Below are 19,622 nucleotides of genomic sequence, written 5' to 3' on the forward strand. Positions count from 1 at the left end.
CCTTGGGTGGGGGCTGCCAGCCCCCGCAGCCCCCCCCCCTGGATCCGCCACTGTGGTGCACGATGTCAAATACGTACTGAAAAATTGATTTGAAAAATTAATATTTGTGATTTTTTTTTGCAATAATGCGCATCACTTGGCCATTTTTGAAGATAATTAGCTAAAACTTGCTAGAGTTAGCCAAAAGCATGTGTTCTATCACATATGTTCCGTTTTTTTTTTGCTTCGAAAAATCGAAAACTTTTTGAAAAAATATAGAAACATAAATTTTGAATTTATCATATAAAATTTTCGGAATTTTTAAAATTTTGAAAATCCGAGATAGCAGTTTGATAGCGCAGTCTATTCTGAGTCCTTTCATGCAAAGAAATTGGATCTAGCTTAAAAACTGAGCTCTTGGGAGCGATTGCCGTGGTTTAATGTTTTGCGTCGAAATCGGCCGAACATGACGTCACTCTGACGTCATTTCCGGCCGACCTATAGTAGCTACGAACTACGAAGTTCATTTTTTCGACACAAGGTGTCAAATTGATGCAGCCGAAGGTACTGAAAGTTTGGCGTCGATACGTCAAGCGGTTTGGAAGTTATTGCAGAAAAACGGGAGGAGAGCTATGCATAGCCCCGGCCCCCTCCCCCCCCCCCGTGGGGCGCGGGTTAAGGCGGCTAGTGTAAAACACAACCACTGAATCACAATGGATAAGAACAAACAAACCAGATATGAGACGGGTAGCCACGAAGCTCACAAACGAGCATCACAGCTATAACACGAATAACTAACGTACAACGGGGGCTGGTCTGCACTTGTCGTGAAGCCTCAGCACTGTGTTTCGCTAATACAACGCTAATATCAAACGCACAACGGCGGCCGGCCATGAACTTGTTGACATTTCTCACCATTGAATTTCGCCAATCAAAACATTTACCGCATCACTCAAACCTGTGTCATTCTCATAACTGTGTACCACTTAAAACTGACTTTTGTCGACTTTTGCCTCAAACTGCCGAACCGCTAGACAGAAGTGGCAGCAGTGCGGTTGCACTTCGCATGGGTACGCATGTGTCCGGTGAGATGTGCCCGTTGAGTGAACCGGGCCTGGCAGTGTGAGCAGTCGTACGGCCGCTCCCCCGTGTGGGTCCGCATGTGTTTGGTGAGATGTGCCCGTTGAGTGAACCGTGCCTTGCAGATAGAGCAGCTGTATGGCCGCTCCCCAGTGTGGGTCCGCATGTGGTTGTTGAGGTTTGACCGTTTAGTGAACCGTGCCGTGCAGATGGAGCAGCAGTACGGCTGCTCCCCCGTGTGGTTACGCATGTGTCCGGTGAGGTGTGACCGTTGAGTGAATCGTGCCGTGCAGATAGAGCAGCCGTATGGCCGCTCCCCCGTGTGAGTCCGCATGTGTCTGGTGAGGTGTGTTCGATTTGTGAACCGTGCCGTGCAGATAGAGCAGACGTACGGCCGCACTCCCGTGTGGGTTCGCATGTGTGTGATGAGGTTTGACCGCTCAGAGAATCGTGCCTTGCAAATGGAGCAGCCGTATGGCCGCTCCCCTGTGTGAGTTCTGCGGTGTTTTTTCATACAGTCGGACCTGTCGGTCGAGTATTGACACCACTCGCACTTGAACCTGCCGTTTCTGTCTTTATGACCGTGACTTGTCTTCACGTGTCCGTCCAGATAATGTTGTCCCAGACATCGGAAGTCGCAGTGGGGACACCGAAGTGTAAAGCCAATACCTGTAAAACACATTTAGAGATTGAGAGAAATCGAAAATGTTTCTGGCCAGCTATGTACAACATCAGGGTAAAATGATTGCATTCAAAATTAACAGTGAAGGACATGCATCGCTCCCTTAGTGCCAGTGAAGTAGGATTAGGGCCCAGTTGTCCCATTTGGGGCTGGCCGGAGAAATTCGAGAGCCAGTAGCCACTCAGCGCGGTGGTCGATGCCTGACATGCGGTCACGACGAAGGGAGAGGTCGAGGAGCGGTGGTGGATTGTGCGGTCACCAGCCGGTAACCTTGCGACGGCAATAGACAAGTAATGGACAAGATCGGTTGGCTGACACAGATGAAAATCAAACGTCCACAAACGCATGGGTGGTGCAAGACCCACAGTTTTTTGCAATTCAAAAAGACATGAACTAATACGGATGGATAATAACTTGCGCCCTTATACGATCGCACTTATTATCTCAGCTGCACAGGTTGTAACGAAATTATCCGGACATCTTTCTTCCCGCTGGAATTGAAAAGCCAAACAATCTGATGGCTTTCCTTGTAAATGACGATTGAGCCACACCTCATAAGACAGTTTCGAGTGCCCTGGAGCCTTTCAACCACTGGGTTCTCCAGCACACTGGGTTTGATGTCGACCGACGCCGTCTTGACCTGTGCTACAGTTGGGCGGTGCTGGTGACGGTGTCTCCTGATTCACCTCCTGTTGGGCAGCAGTGCTTATAAGTTTTCGATGGGAATGGGATCGGGGCTATTTCCAAGTCATAGCCCGTCAGCCCAGAAAGGTAAGAGGCTCCCTCAGCATCACTTTTCATTTTCTAGGGACTTTGAGGTGGCGCGCCGCCCCGCATGAAGACAGCGTGACTTGAACCAGACATCAGTGCGCTTTCAGAAGCCGAACCCTCCTGTGCCGTCCGTTTGAGCGCCTCCAACCATTCGTTGGCCGCGATGTTGCTCCGGCAAGTGCTCGTCGTTGATAGTGGTTTTCTGTAACACCACGTGCTATTGAAACATCGCGCGGCAGCTAAACATGCACCACACGGATATTGGCCGGATGTTTGACGCTGTTGACGGTCGGCACGTTAGAACTGCTCTCGACGAGGAGCTCTAGAGGTCACTCGAGGTCAGGTCATCGGGTCACGCCAAGTGACCTTACTCCTTTGAAGCCTCAATGCCTGTCATAGCTACAGAGTGATCGATCGCATTGAAACTTTCTGCAATTGATGACAGCAACAATTTATGTGCAAAATGTATATATCGGAATTTTAATAACGGTCAGGTAAGGTCAATACATTCCTGCCCGGGGCTGGGAAAATTTAATTGTGTCACCGAGGTTTTAATTGAAAGTACCGAGGACCGGTAGGCCCGAGGTACTTTCAATTAAAATACGAGGTGACACAATTAAATTTTCGCAGCTCAGGGCAGGGTGCTATTTCCCATACATGCGTACCATTATAGGGAGCGTTGCAAATGTTATGGAGGAACCAAAACGCCCCAATTTCAACCTTGTTGAGTCTTTCGTGGCAATGGTTTGTTGCGAAATAGCGTCAAAGTTTAAATTTTATATGGTGACGTTTCACTTTATTCATGACAAATAATAAAATCCTTGCATCAAACACAATGTAGGTAGGTATATCATAAGCCAATCAAATAAAATGGACGATAGATAAAATGAGTTATAAAGAGTTATTTGAGCTAAGTGATGCTCTTCAACTTTAGATGTGACGTCACTCATAATGACGTCGTATATTTGAGAGGTGCAGGAAAACGTAGAGGGGTGCAGGAAAACGCCGAAAGGTGAAGGATATATTTTCCTGCATGTCTCGGAAACCAAGCAGCATTGACTTCTTGTATGTTTCAAAAGTGTAGTATAATGCACGTGCCATTTTAATGCCTGGCTTTCTCGATTTAAACTGCAATGTTGCATGCACGGGAAAGTTCAATATTGCGATCTTTCCAATTTGAGTCAATGGGAGAAAATTGGCAGGTAGGTACCTGCTTCAAACGAACGTCATTTTAAACACCTTAAAATAACGAATTACAAGTAAACATGACACAAAGGACCGGAAATTGGCACCCGCGACCCATCCTTATGTCCCCGAGGTTATCGTAGCTCATCATGTGCCGAAAATGTGCATGAAGTGGTGTGCTAAAAATAACAGCTCTCCACGAAGCCGTTTTTTGATATATATGCCAAAAACAAACAGGACGGGGAACAAAACACCCCTCCGACCCGGCGTGGGCTAAATCTTCAAGTATATGTTACTGAACAATATGTTTAAGTTTCTTTCAGGAACCATTGACCAAAACCAGAGGCATACCGCCTCACCTTCAATCGCAAGGATTAGATCGCAAACCGAAATGTCAGTTCAACAGACCAAACCCATGTAGTTTGGTAAATATACATCAAGCCTACATACCTACATTAGACCAGCTTCAACTAAACGGACCGACCGTTCGTCGTTTCCATCCTCAGGACAGTCAAAGCATTCTCCTCCACGCCTCACACCCCCTGCTCCGGGCTGGACGGGCAACTCTAACCCATACGGGAATGGCTCCACTGGAACTAGCCCGTAGCCGGGTGCAGTGAGTGCCAGTGGGCTGGGTGGAGGTTTACCCCAGGTGACTCACTGGGGTGCCTGCCCAGACCAATGCCTCCCCTAATCCCTATCATCCTTCCGGCTCTGAAATGGTCTTATCGGACAGAAAGGGCCGAACCCAACAAAACAAGCAAATATGAACGGACCGGACAAGAGCATAGTCAAGAGTGTTGGTAGAGAAAGTAAATATCTCCAGGATCCTTTCGATGGACACCATAGCTCTCGGAGCCGCAAACGATGAACTGACCTGGGCCCAGTTTCACCAAGTGGGGTAATTTCGGCATGGGGTAGATTTCCATTCTGCCCCATGGGGTAAAATCCAGTTTCACCAGCTCAAACTACCCTCATGGGCCCAATCTTATAAACGCCGTGAAATGGATATGGCAGCACTCTAAGGCTGGATATATAGTACGCAATCTTATAAAACTCTGTAAAATCGAAAACACGGCACGCTCCCTACAGCATTGGTAGCCGCCGGTTTTGAGGATGCCCTAGCATGCTTTTAACCGTGAGCAGCTGTGCACATCTCAAAACACCGACAATCATCAGCTGTTTGCGGTTTCAGCGGCGTCCATTTCACGCCAGAATTTGTGGCGTACTTTGACGAGCTTCTCAGACAGTTTAATTCATTTAAGATAAATTCAATGTTTTTATGATATAAGTATGCAATATTTTACGTTATGATATTTTTAAGATTAAAACATCCTCCACATATTAACTCATAGTTTATTATAATGATGCTTATTATACAGACAACGATCAATTTCAAAATATGTATTTTCAGGAACTAAATGCACACTAAAACATATAAAAACGAGTGTTCATCGTTATATGGATTTATTTTTCAAATTAAAAGGGGATTTTTAAGAGGATTTTAGCACCAGTAACCATCATAGGTTTTCGGCAGCCACTGCATTATAGAATCGGTATGGGTCTTTAGCTTATTCTCACGTCTCACGTATGACACAAATAACGGGCACTTCATGGCTTCGGATATGATATTTAAATTAATGATGATATACCTTAGTTTGTCAAAAAAATTGTTAATTCCTACTCACTATTCGTATCGCCTCACTTTCTGTCTGGCACAGTAAAGGATCAATGTGTTGTTTCTCTTCCTGCATCTCGATCTGACTTCTGAGCCGAGTATTTTTCTTGATATGCTTTGATATGTAGACTGGGTTCTTCAATCTTTTGAGGAATTGCTTTTTAGCTTTAGGTTAGGTAACAGGTAGGTACCTATGCTTGAATAAGAAGGAAAATAAGCTGTAACTTGACCTAATTCAGTTCATGTACGTAGTCTTCGAATTTTAGTAGTTTATCTTCAAGAAGGAAAATGTCAAGAGCTTATGACAAGAAGGAAAATAAGCTATATCTTGAATTGATCCAGTTAATGTACGTATCCTGATGCTCAAATTGTAGGAGCTTCATTGTCAACGGCATTACTTAAATTACTGAAACAGTAGCCGAGCTATAATTAAATGACTATTTAAATAATTCTTTAACAAATTTATTGCAATGCCTTAACAGCAAATAAATGCAAATGATCAAGCAAATGATAAGTAGAAGAAACACTTTATTCACTCGAATTTCTGAGCGCGAGAATGCCCTCGCTGAAATTTATTTGGTCGGCAATCCACTTTTCAGGAGAATTCTTCAAGCATGTTTGTGTTTTCCATAGTTTGCTATCACGTTTTCCATAAATAACTTATTCATTTTACATATGTGTGTCTCTAAAAGAAATAAATGCCCCATAAAAATTAAAACACATAACTTTTGCTGTTCGCAAACAGGACGCATAATTTCCAATAGCGACGGCGACAAGACATTGACCAATCACGTTGCGTGTTTCCTGCTGGCGTTGATTTGTACTGTGGGCAAAATGGCGTGAATAGAATTACCATACTATTCTCTTTATAAGATTGCGTGAATAGGGTGCCGTAAATAGAGTGGGGTGGAATGATAGTACGCCATTTGGTAGCACAACCTTTATAAGATTGGGCCATGGGGTAGTTTCGGCATCTCTTGTGAATGTTTGCTAAGCAAGCAGCATCAGCAAAACAACGGAACGTTTTGATTGGTCGAGAATTTCATTTCACGACGGCGTGAAATGAAGAACACATTTGATTTGGCTTCTTGTATTTGTCTACCAATCACCTTGGTAACGATGGCACCATGGCACCTCAGTTTCCAAGATTCACAACTTTATTGAGAAAGGAATGCAATGCACAACCGCGAATCTTGATGGATGGATATGATGGATGATGGATGGATACAGAACAAAAGGCATGTTTTATTATCGAATAGTATCAAATGTTTCAAAATTAATTAGTGTTTTAGTAAATTAGATGTTCAGATGAGATGTTTTAGATTACATTAGATGTTAAATTAGATTAGATGTTAAGTGTTTTATAATAAGAATATTTTAGTAAATTAGTGCATGTTTTAGTATCGATTGCTTGGTATTTTTGACGACTTTTAACTACAAATCTTTTGCACCAGATGCTTTTTATTTCTAATGTGCATTACAAAATACATACGGTACAGATGCACGGCACGGCCCTCGCCCGTATAGGGGGGGGGGGGGGTCGAACGGACCCCCCCCCCATGGTTTTTCGCAAATAACTCGCGTAAAAAGCGGCCGATCGCGACGAAACTTTCAGTACCCTCGCGTTCATCAATTTTACACCTACCCTAAAATTTTCATGACCCTGACCCAAATGACCTTTGACCTGTGACCTACTTTTCGAGACCATGTTTGGCCGGAATCGCGATTCGGCGTATGTCGGCTCGCATTAGCCGCGCGTTTGCAGTCTTTTCGTGGTTTCAAGCGTTCAAAAATGTGATATGATGTTGCCCCCATGCATTAGGGTGGGTGTCAAGGTCACCTGAAGGTCGGTCAGGTCAGGTCATTGACCTTTGATGACCTCGGTTCACTTTTTCGAGTTTTACATGTTTCTAGACCAGTTTTTGGAGCTGAGTTCGAATTTAGCAACCATATGAACATTTACGAAGTAGTTTTGGTGCCTTCGTAACATGTTACGAAGCTGTTAGAGGCGGTTGCCACCTACTACGAATACCCTTACTGGTTGACCTGACCTGACCTGACCCGACCTGGCCTAAATGCATGAAGACATCATCTGTGATCAAAACTAACATGATATTCGTGATCAGCACCCCAAAAAACCCCATAACAGCCACACTTCACGACGTTCTAACAGGTCCCGATTTTCCCGACTTTTGGGTCATTGACCTGACCTGCAAGGTCAACCAATGACCTAGGACCTTAAAATTGGGCATCATCGGCTTCCTCTCGTCACGAGCAACACGCTCGTTTTTTCCGCGAAGCTCTAGCTCGATCAGGGGCGAAACGGCAAGGGGAGGGTCCAACGGACCCCCCCCCCCCCCCTTATACGTTCGCGGCTGGAAAAACACCAATACGGGCGAGGGTTAACGCAACTTTATTGAGATATGCACAACAAAGACAAAAATGAAAAACAGATATGGAAAGTATCGAATCCACTTGGCCTGATATTTTCAACAACGGCTTATTACGAATTACTTGCACCATATGCTTTTTATTTCTAATGAGAATTACCTAGGTATGCACGACACATCCTCTTGCTGATTTAGGTACGGCATTTTTATCTTGATTTCAGTTGTTAGCGTCTTGACATTTGTTGGATATTTGGACATTGACCGTAAGGCATATTATATGTAGGTAGTAGGTACGGGGACCCGCAGTTGCTACTGTACACGAACCCCAACTATAGCCGTCTGTCCTGTCCAGTAACAACCGACAACATTGATATCGACTGCCGGTCCCTGTACAAGAGCAGCTGAGGTTTTCTGTGCGTGCCCTCTGACAGCTTATCGTTGTTCCCTGTGAGGGTGCTGGGACAATTTACTCAGGGTCGCTGTACAGTAGCAACTGCGGGTCCCCGTACCTCAAATGATAATTCGAATAGATCACACAAGTTGAAGTACTATGAATCTATGATCATTTCAACAAGGCACAGCGTCAGCATGTAACCACCGTGAAGAATGTGCGTTTTTATTGTTTATATTTCAAGGCTTCCTCATCCGGTATTCAAGGTCACTGTTGAAGGAAACCCTTTAATAGCTAAAAAAGTAAAATTCCCGGCATTCAGCTATGGGCGACATCTATAATACTTGTTTTCGTCTTGCAGATCACAAGAATAGGTGGCGCAGGCTACATGCAGTATAATACTTGGATGAAACTTGAAGTATGTTATGAATAATGCATACTGAAACTTGACAGGTGATTGGTCTTCAATAAATGATGTTCTGATTATTGTTTTACTGTCAATTCTTGCTCACAATTGGTATTATATTCACAAATTACCCCACGAATGTCTGCCGTAATTTCGGTCGGATATTTGGGGTAGAACCGACGACAGCCAGCTGATTGATTGGCTTGTTCAGTTGCTCACGGACCGTGAGCATCTGTTTGCATGGCAAATTTGGGGTAAAATAAGAACTGCCCCATGGGGTAGTTTGGAAGTGTCCAATCAGAACCTACCCCATTTGGTGAAACTGGTTTGGGGTAGTTTCGCCGAAACTACCCCAAACAGAGCTTGGTGAAACTGGGCCCTGAAGATGAAGGTCCGGCCGGAGAGAAGTCACAGACTCCTCAGACGTCTCCGAGTGGACGGTCAGCTCCCGGGCCGAGTCGTCTGCGTAGCGAGCGGAGTCTTTCCTTAGATTAACGGAAATTTCTGAGTATGAGCGGCCGGCCGGCCGGCCGTGCGGACGCTTTTGCGAGGCTTATATCTCAGCAACCACTTGACTGATTTACATGCGGTAATTTTTGTAGGGTAGCTTCATTCCTTCTACCAAGTATTGGACTATTCCCGATACATGTGGGTGACCCCTTATGCACGTGTCACGTGCAAAACGAAGGGGTGTGTCAGTTTTGTAATAGTTGCAATATCTCGGTAACTAGGTACTTGGCCGATTGCGCTGAAAGTTGGTACGTAGGTATGCACAGAGTATATAGAACACCGGGTACAGTCAGAGTTTGGGATATGGTAGCAGTCAAATGTCGACAGAAATGGCGAACAAGTTACAAATAGAGGTAGGTTTATTCCACTGTTATACTTCCTCTTGAAAACTGTTGGCACAGATGCCGTCATAGAGTAAAAAGTCGCCATCTAAGGACGTTAGGACGAATTTTGGACATTATTGAATAACAAAATTATATTGTGTTACCTCTTTATTCTTATATTGTTTCAAAAACTATTTTTATTATCTCTATTGGCCAATTATTTGTTGATTACGTCATCTGGGGCCGCGAGTCGGCGAATGCAGTCGGTCGGAAAAAACACGTGTTTTCGGCGGCCGAGGTAAACAAAATACAGACAGTATAACTAGGTAGCTTTGGGTGATATGTTATTTCTATTATTGAAATCGCGTCTCCTGCCGTCAGTACTTTTTCGTCGCAGTGATTTTCACTTTTAGAATTTTCTTCAATAATTGTGGTATTCAGTTCTGCCTCTGATTTGCAATGGAAGTTATCATTTGAAGTGAAGAAGGCCTTGTTATGGCCCTGCCCAACCTCGCTGAAAAGTGAAACTGAAACGGCTGGAATAACAGTATTGCAACTGGTTTCAAATTATTCTTCAAATTTCCTCGAAGTCAGGCTTAGACCTATGAATAACATCAGATTTGCAAGCATGTTCAAACTGCTCCGTTAATCTCCAGAACATCAGGCTCTCTTCTGATGCTTACAATGCCTGCGGCTGCAACATTATATTGCTAAGAATGGCAGTTCAGCAAGATGTATGCAGTGCAGAATAATTGTGGTGTGAATTTTGTGTGGATCAGTGCACAATGCGTGCCTTGATGTGGTAAATGCCATGCCGAACGGCTGTGCTGTGGTATGTGCTGGCACTGTTCATGCAATGCTATCTAAGAAATTTTCAGAAGGCAAATGAGACATCATTGAATATTGCTGTAGTTTCCATATAAGTGCAGAGTTCCCAAGCTTGCAGCCTTTTTTCGTGTGATTGTGCACATTTCCAGCCTATGTGCGTGCTAGTGCGGAATGCTTAGTTGCTAGATTGGCTGGCACAGCTTGTCAAGTGTCAACTCTGTGGTAAATGTGAAGATGAAGTCCAGTGAAGAGTTTGAACATCTAACCTATAACCTTACCTTCTAACTCAAAGCTTTCAACATACCAATATACTACCTACGAACCCACCAGCCTAAAACCTACAACCTAACTCCTACAACCTACCAAACTAAAGTCCTGGACTTCATCTACACATATATCAACTCTATTGCCTGATAATCTTCTTGTTTCACACAATCTTATGGCCTGATATGTCTTTCTGAAGCAATAGTCAAAGAATGTGATAAGTTAAGTAATTTTGCACAAATGGAGATAAATAAATTTATGAGTGTTTTTGAGCTAAGTTGTGTTTCAGTGGTGTTAAATGGAATGCTGTCATCATCACATTGCATTGCCACCATGATCAAAGGCTGATGGAGACAGAAGTATTGACTATTGAGATGAGCCATCCATTTGTGTTTTTACCAATGCATTACCTTAGGCCTTTAGGGAAAAGTGATCAAAAGTTGTTGAGTGAAGGGGAATATGGAGAAGAGCATTTATTGTTTGTTTTTGGGAAGCAGAAAATCAATTAAACTTATGAACAAGAAGAGATCATGCATTGTATTATGAGCCCAAATCAAACAGGATTCTCTCATGACCATACTAAATGCACACTGCACAGCCCTTAGCTGTTTGTGCACAGTGGAACCCGCTTAACCCTCGCCGGATTTTAAGGTCTCTCTCAGGTCATCCGGTGACCTCTGAGGTCAGGTCAAGTGGCCCAAGGTACGGGTTCGGTTTTGGCGAATAACTTCGCAAAAAATGATTGCAGGGCCGCGATTTTGACAGCATCGTATTCGCCCTGCTCAGGCGCGTCGAATGGTATTCTTTTTTATGTGGGTGAGGCCAACTTCGGGTGTTGACCTCGGGTCACGGTGAGGTCAGAGATCCCAAGGGCACGAACTTGGTCGAAGGAGGTCATGTCACATATCATACAATTTGGCAGGTCTTCCCGAGTCTATTGGTGACTTTCCCGACTCGCTAGCTCAATTTGATCAGAAGTTATTGTCGAAAAACTGATGACACTAGTGACGTCATCAATGACGTCGCGCAAGCTCTTGGTGCAAAAATGAAGCATCGAACCTTGTTAAGAGTGCATGAAATAATCACGGTTGCGTGTGTTACAGCTAGTCTGAGATCGTTCTGGGCTCCAAAATAGCTGTTTATAATTTTCCCCATCGGCTTATAATGGTGAGGTCATATGACCGGCCTGACCTCATGTGACCTTGAATAAAAAAGCGAGATATACACGTTGTGAGACTTCTGGAGGATACTAGGTCCTGCAAGTTTCATCTCCCTGTGAAATCTGCTCTGACACAGAGGGCGTTGCGAACTTGCGGTATCTGAGGACCGTGCAGAGGTTCACTTATGACGTCAAAGGTCAGTGACCTGACCTGACCTGAAAAAGCTGCTGGTATTGCAAGATCCGGCTTGAATCAGAGGTCAGGTTCATCACTACTCGGTACGTTCCGAGCATTCGAGAAAGCAACCATCAAGATGTAATTGAATGATACCGTTTAGGATGACATCTTCCCGCTTATCGCCATATTTCAGCGTTTTATGTATGTACCATCGCCAAAGTGGATACGGGTATCGATAGAAGAAAGATCAGGCAGTCGTGTGGTACACTAGGTTTTTACGTATCTCGACTAATAAGTTCATAAATCGACTTTAAGTTTTGCCCTCGAAATCGGTTTCTCCCATAGGTTTAGCACTAGTGAAGGGAAAATAAAAAAACCTTCACGCTCTGCTTACGTCACCAGAGCTGAAGCTGCCAATGCCATTGACCGGGGGCCGGGTATGCACCAGCTAGGCAATGCATATCGATGTGCCAGAGTTGGGGTGCTGCTGTACGTGCGCACGTGCAGGGGTCGACTCCAGATCTCGAGAACGGCTGGACCGATTGCGCTCAAATTTGGTACGCAGTTACGGACCGGTTAGTAGGGTGCCGTGCAAAAGTCAGTTGGGACCCATTTTGCACGTGCGCACGTGCAGAGTGCCGCTTCCAGATCTCGAGAACGGCTGGGCCGATTGTCCTCAAATTTGGCACATCGCTAGAGACCGGTTAGTAGGGTGCTGTGCACAAGTCAGTTGGAGGTACCTCCTCACAATTTCGCACGTGCAAGGCCCACCCTCTCGCTCGCTCCGTTAGTCGCCCCAAAAGGCGTTATACTGGTATTGTAAGCTTTACATGCCACGCCGATCTCCTTTCGGCCTTCGCCTTGTCGCAGGGGCGTCGTTTTGTATAGGCCTGGGAGTGCCCGAGCACTACCAATGTTCAGCTGAGCACTACCAATGTGTTGTTGAGCACTACCAACATTTTTCTTCACTTATTGAGAAAATTGCATTCAAACATGTCATACAAATAAAATGAATGAGGTTCTTATGTATAAAATCAACATGATAGCAAGTAACTTCAATGGTAAGTGGTAACTATTGATGAAAATCTATAGACTTAGGTACTCCACAAGTAGATTGAATTTGAATTGGCTGACCAATTCAATCTTCTTGTAGCGTACCTAAGTCCATGAATTTCCATCAATACCTAGGTATCATTTTCACTTTCCGCATCATGTCATTACGTCAAGTAATTTCAAGTTATGTGGTACCTACCTACCTACCTACCTACCAAGTTTCACAATAGTCAGGGGCGTCGTTTTGTATAGGCCTGGTAGGGCCCGAGCCTTACCAATGTTTATTTGGGCCCTACCAATGTTCGCTGAGCCCTACCAATCTTTTGTCACTTATCAGTTGATAAAAAATCAAAATAAACAGATAAGCAAATATTAAATAAGCACATATGCAAGTACATAAATAAGGTTCTAGCCACAGTAGGTGCATGTAGCTGACAATGAGGTTTCACGTGTCTAGGACTCCGGTCCTTAATGGATTTTAAGAGGCTCGAAAACGCAATTGGTTATAGAGGTCCATAACTGCCTCTGAGTCCCGCATACCACGCGACCGCCCCTAATAGACCCCGATCCGTCTCCACACCAGCCGTTAGAGGCCCTACACCGACTTCGGAAGGTGCCGCGGTGCTCCAGATTAGGCCATAGGTATATTGATTTGAGTGGGTGATGCAGCCTGATTCCCCAGGGTTCAACGCCAGGTCATTACCGCATCAGACCCCGAAAACTGAAGCTCGTAACTACGAGGGGCGTTCAAAAAGTTTCCGGCCGAACAATGAAGGAGTTGGAATTTTGGCCTGCAAGGCGGTGTGTTAAAGGGACCCTCCCACCTTAACATTAGTTTTGAGTTGAGATAGCCAAGTTTGCGGCCAGGCTCAGAAACCACCATTTATCCTGGTCGCAACCCCCGCAGCTTTATGGTGTTCAAGAAATTTCTTCCCTTTACTTGCAGGGTGGGACCAGCGTGGTCCCTATCTCTTAACCATTACGGGAATCTGATGACGTCATCAGGCTTTCGAACGTCCGTTAAATGTTTGACTAAAACGTTTTGTAGCACGCGGTGGTATATGCTGCTTTGCGCGCAAAAAATGCCGCACTTTCAAATAAAGTCGCTAGGAACAGCGGAGATCCCAAAAAGTAAACAAAAGTAAAAGTCTAATATCTTGAAAACCGGTGAATATTTTTCGATGAAATTGGGTAGATATTCGTTTTTGATCTTTCTGAACCGAGTGACATCACTTTTATGCCAATTCATTAACTTTTCTGAAGGTGGGAGGGTCCCTTTAAATGATGTGTTATCAGAGGCGGATCCAGCTCAGAGGTTTGGGGGGGGGGGGGGGGCAAACCATAACAATTTATCGATTCTTTCCATGCATCGTCCATAGGCGTAATGTTAAAATTATGCCGTTTAGGGGGGGCAAATGCCCATTTTGCCCCCCCCCCTGGATCCGCCACTGTGTGTTATTGGGATGTCCACTTACGCAAATTAAGTAAGTGGCCATTAATTAAGTCTCTTCTGTGATTGATTCGGGCTTCTATTCGTAGCATAGTTCGCCATTTCGGATAGGATGGGCGACGCCCAGAAGAGAGCAGTGATTCGTTTCATAGTAGTTAGTGCAGAAAAGGCACCAAGCGTTAACCCTCGCCCTGGGCATTTTTCATAACACGGCCTGGCAGGGGGGAGGGGTCGATGCGACCCCTCTCCGCTCGTCCACTTTTTAAAACAGGGGCACACAATTGATGATGTGCGTCCATTCGATAAACATCGAGGAGAGGCTATAGGGAAGCTGACGTAAAGTGCGCACCTGATCCGCGACCACGCACCTGCGTACATGGGCGGGATGACGAACAGTGAAGCGATGAGCTTCGAGTTGTTGTCGCACCCTTTTTTTCTCTCCGAACCTTGCACACTCTGGTTAGTGGTTGCCACCTCTTCCCCAACATAAGAAAATTAGCAGCGGCAGCCTCGCTTACAGCAGGGAGACGAAATCAGCCGTCTTGGACGTGCAGGATGGGTCCAAAACCCACTTGGTTATGGAGGCCTTGAGGGCTCTCGCGAAGCGCTGCGCGAAATGTGTTTGTCTTAACGGTGTTTATTTGAATAAATGAACTTTTTGGTCTAATGAGTCGATGCTGTATCTCTCTGCTCCTTCATGGTCGAGCCCGTAGCTTTCTGAACGCCCCTCGTACTGTCATCCTTTTATTTTGGCAAGCAGGTCTTTCTAACTATCGTGGTGTTTCCAGTCCTCGTTAGTTGTCGAACCCTTCAATTGGCGTGCGTCTTCAAAACCGTTCCTGGCCCCGCAGCCGTCTTTTTTAGTCGGCTTGGGCCCTCAAAGCTGTTCCTGTCCCCTTTCAGCACAGCCGTCCTTTTAAGTCGATGTGGGCCTCTTTCAGAATGGCGTGCATTCCTCCGACACTATTGCCTATATAACTGCACGTTTTGTGCATGGCGTCCGGTGTGGACCCAGATTTCCAAAGTTTTTTTTTTTTAGATTTCGGTTAGTCTTGTCAATGACCAGGGCGAAAAATAAGTGGCCGAAATCCGATGAGAAAGGCAGATTTGGGGGTACCCTACCTTGTAAGCCCCGTCATATATGGCCAGCCGCCGCCTTTGGGCACTACCAATCATTTTCGGAAAACGACACCCCTGCCTTGTCGACAAAGGCCGCGCAGAAATGCCATGAATAAAGGAATGAGTGGTGGTCACGAAGAATGTATTGTCCCTCAACGTTACTGGGCATTATTCACAAATCACAGCGCTACGACACTACGAAACAGCGACACTCCTTAACCCGCGCCCCACTGGGGGGGGGGGCTATTTATGGCCCCCTCCCGTTTTTCTGCAATAACTTCCAAACCGCTTGACGAATCGACGCCAAACTTTCAGTAACTTCGGCTGCATCCATTTGACACCTTGTGTCAAAATTTGAACTTCGTAGCTACTATAGGTCGGCCAGAAATGACGTCAGAGTGACGTCATGTTCGTCCGATTTCGACGCAAAACATTGAACCACGGCAATCGCTCCCAAGAGCTCAGTTTTTCAGCTAGATCCAATTTCTTTGCATGAAAGGACTCAGAATTGACCGTGCTATCAAACTGCTATCTCGGATTTTCAAAATTTTGAAAATTTCGAAAATTTTATAAAATAATATTCAAAATTTATATTTTTATATTTTTTTCAAAAAGTTTTGGACTTTTCGAAAAAACCGGAATATAGGTGACAGAACGCATGCTTATGACTAACTCTGGCAAGTTTTAGCTTAATATCTTCAAAAATGGCCAAGTTATACGCATTATTGCAAAAAATTCACAATTATTAATTTTTCAAATCAATTTTTCAGTACGTATTTGACATCGTACACCAATATAAATGGCACCATCGTGTTCCTGAGCTCAAACTGCATCCAATAGACACCTTTTTGTTGAAAAATTTTAACTTCAAAATTTGACCTTTTTTGACCTGAAAGTGACCTGACCTAAGCTAAATTCGACTCAAAATGACCTCGAATGACACAGACGACATCAAATTCGAAATCTATGACCTAAATGGACCATAAAACATGTGTCACGTGACTGACGCATGATATAATATTTTCGTGACCTGTGATGACCTGACCCTGACCTGAAAATCAAAGTACAAGTTTGGTACCCTCAAGGTATCTAGAGCATCTGTTCACGAGTGTGGAAACCAAAAATGAGCCTGATCTGACTTGTAAAGGCCTGGCTACACTATGCGTTTTCTGCGTCCGTTTTTTGCGTGTTTGCGTGATTTGCGTAATATCGTTCTAGAAGAAAGCTATATTTAATAAAACTTTTACTTAAGTTATGTATAAAAGGTAATGCAATTCTTATATTAGTTAAAATTGAATATGAAAAAAACATTACAAACACGTAATATCGTTTTTTACTAGCACGATATCACGCAAAACACGCAAACACGCAAAAAACGCACGCAGAAAACGCATAGTGTAGCCAGGCCTTTAGACGGCGGCCAGAGCCCAAAATGTGAAGAAGCCATAATGCTAATAATTTTTACTTTGACCTGACCTGTGACGTCATCGGTGACCTCGAGGTCAATGAAATTAGGTTTCGCACGACAGTTTTTCCGGGGCTATCAACCGCCGTTTGAATTTTGACGATCGGCCCAGTAGTTTCGGAGTTAGGAGGGGGGGGCTATGAATAGCCCCCCCCCCAGTAGGGCGTGTTATACACAGACCCCAGTGCACAGTGGGGATTTTTCAGATCTAGCACGTATTTATTCGTAGAGGGCAAACCATAGGTAGAATTGTAGCCAGATTGTACACAGATGTTGGCTGGTGTGTCCTGGTGATAATTTTACCTGTAAATGTGCATAATCAACATAGTATAGGGGGTTCAATTGGACCCCCCGCTCAGCCGTTTGGCCCCTGATCAAGCTAGAGCTTCGCGGAAAAGTCAAGCGTGCTGCCTATGGCGAAATTAGGCCGAATATATCCAATTTCAAAGTCCAAGGTCATAAGCTGACTTTCCAAGTCAGTTTAATGACCCAACTAAAGTTGGGAAATCGAGACCTCTTGAAACTTCGCAAAGTTAGGGTGTTACGGTGTATTTTGGGGTGCTGATCACGAATTTCATGTTAGTTTTGATCACAGACGATGTCTTTATGCATTTAGGCCAGGTCGGGTCAGGTCAGGTTAGATCAATTAGTAGGCGTCCTGCCGGCCATCCATAGAAGTGTCACCTACTACTGATAGCTTCGTAACATGGAACGAAGGCACTAGAACTACTTCGTAGATATTCAAATGGCTGCTAAAATCGAAATCAGCACCAAAAACTACTCTAAAACAAGTAAAACTCGAAAAAGTGAACCAAGGTCATCAAAAGGTCAATGACCTTGACTTGACCTTCACGTGACCTTGACACCCACCATTATGCATGGCACCAACATCATTTCACATATTTGAACGTTTAAAACCACAAAAAGACTGGAAACCGCGGATAATGTGAGCTGGCATACGCCGAATCGCGATTCCGGCCAAACATGGTCTCGAGAAATATGCCACAGGTCAAAGGTCAGTTGGGTCAGAGTCATGAAATTTTTAGGTTAGATGTAAAATTGATGATCTCGAGGGTACCGAAAGTTTCGGCGCGATCGGCCGCTTTTTGCGCGAGTAATTTGCGGAAAACCATGGGGTTTTATCCGACCCCTTCCCCCTCCCCCTCCCCACAAGTGCGATGGTTAATAAGGTTACGGTATGTATAATTTACGCTTGTCATCCTATTCCTACTGAATGTGTCTCAGAAAATATGCATCATATAAATCACGAAGTAAAATTATTCGCCTATGTCCGGAACATACCTATATCGTGCTGTTTGCCCTAGCGCTCCTCGAGTGGGGTGTTAAGATACTCTAATGTGAATATTCCGTGTTCAGGCAAGTTTCGGCAGCCAAACTAGGCGTTGTCTTGTGCAGAAGAAAGTGGCGAATTCGATAGGATATATTTCGGAGTGGAAAAGTGTGGAGAACATTGTTGATTTCTTACATTTATTTAGAATACCATTCCTTGAATATGGTGTCTGTAAGGTTTTTTGTAAAGGGCATTTTTGTGACCTTAGTAAGGCTGTGGCATACTTTCTGTTTGCCATTCCATTCCTAATAAAGGTGCCTTTCAGACGATATGCAACTTTAAGACCTCGCAAGATTAAAACCAACAGGACAGGACAATGAAATTGAGCTATACTTTCGGGCCTTGCTGAGCCCATTGAGTAATCACGCATGAGTGTGAACTTTGGGCGCATTTTTCCTAGTTTTGCTGTGGACATACAGATAAAACAATGCCATATATGAAAAATTCAGACATTTCTTAGCCCTACTGACACAAAAAATAAACCAAAATCCAAAAAATATTTTTTTGAATTAATAGGCGCTAGATCGGAAAAATCCCCACTGTGCAGTGGGACGCGGGTGAACTCCTATGTGGAGGCGCATAGTTTAGAACACAACTACTGAATCACCGTGTGTTGACATAAAGAAACAAGATGTGACACTCACACGGGTAGCCAAGAAGCTCACAAACGAGAACCACAGCTACACCTTTTTACGGCTAAATATAGACATAGTGCACGCAGCTCAGTAATAGTGCAACCGATTGCGACAAATCGCCCAGACTATGGCATACTGTCGGAATCGCCCGCACTATTACTGAAATGTGCGCACTGCCGCCCTAAATTGGGCGTAAAAAGATGTATAACACTAATATATCAAACGTATGACGGCAGCCGGTCGTGCACTTGTCGGCATATTTCAGCATTGCATTTCGCCAATCAAGCCATTTACCGCATCAGTCAAACCTGTGTAATTAGCAAAACTGTGTACCAGTTAAAATCGAGTTTTTGCGTCAAACTGCTGAACCGTTAGACAGTAATGGCAGCCGTGCGGCCGCTCTTCGCGTGGGTCCGCATGTGTCTGATAAGCTTTGCCCGTTGATCAAACCGAGCCTGGCAGTGTGAGCAGCCGTACGGCCTCTCCCCCGTGTGGGTGCGCATGTGTTTGATAAGACTTGATCGAGCAGTGAACCGTGCGGGGCAGATGGAGCAGCCGTACGGCCTCTCCCCAGTGTGGATGCGCATGTGTCCGGTGAGGTGTGACCGGTTAGCGAACCGGGCCTGGCAGTGTGAGCAGCCGTATGGCCGCTCCCCAGTGTGAGTCCGCATGTGTTCGCTAAGGTGTGACCGGTTAGTGAACCGTGCCTTGCAGATGTAGCAGCC

General features: G+C 44.8%; 1 protein-coding gene across 5 annotated transcripts in view; it reads right to left on the minus strand.

Moving 5' to 3' along the window:
• Window positions 1-19,622, minus strand: part of LOC122389344 (histone-lysine N-methyltransferase PRDM9-like) — a 75,390-nt gene that overhangs the window by 44,122 nt on the left and 11,646 nt on the right. Inside the window, exon 11 of one of the 5 annotated variants that reach the window (XM_043381263.1) lies at window positions 423-1,728. The exons of the other annotated variants lie outside the window; for them this stretch is intronic. Within the exon in view, the coding sequence (XP_043237198.1) occupies window positions 1,010-1,728 (719 nt within the window). The 3' untranslated portion in view covers window positions 423-1,009. Of the gene's footprint in view, window positions 1-422; window positions 1,729-19,622 lie in introns of those variants that run through there. 5 annotated transcript variants of the gene reach the window in all.

This window comes from Amphibalanus amphitrite, unplaced genomic scaffold, assembly GCF_019059575.1.
Source record: "Amphibalanus amphitrite isolate SeventyFive unplaced genomic scaffold, NRLGWU_Aamphi_draft 000355F_arrow, whole genome shotgun sequence".
NCBI classification, from domain to species: domain Eukaryota; kingdom Metazoa; phylum Arthropoda; class Thecostraca; order Balanomorpha; family Balanidae; genus Amphibalanus; species Amphibalanus amphitrite.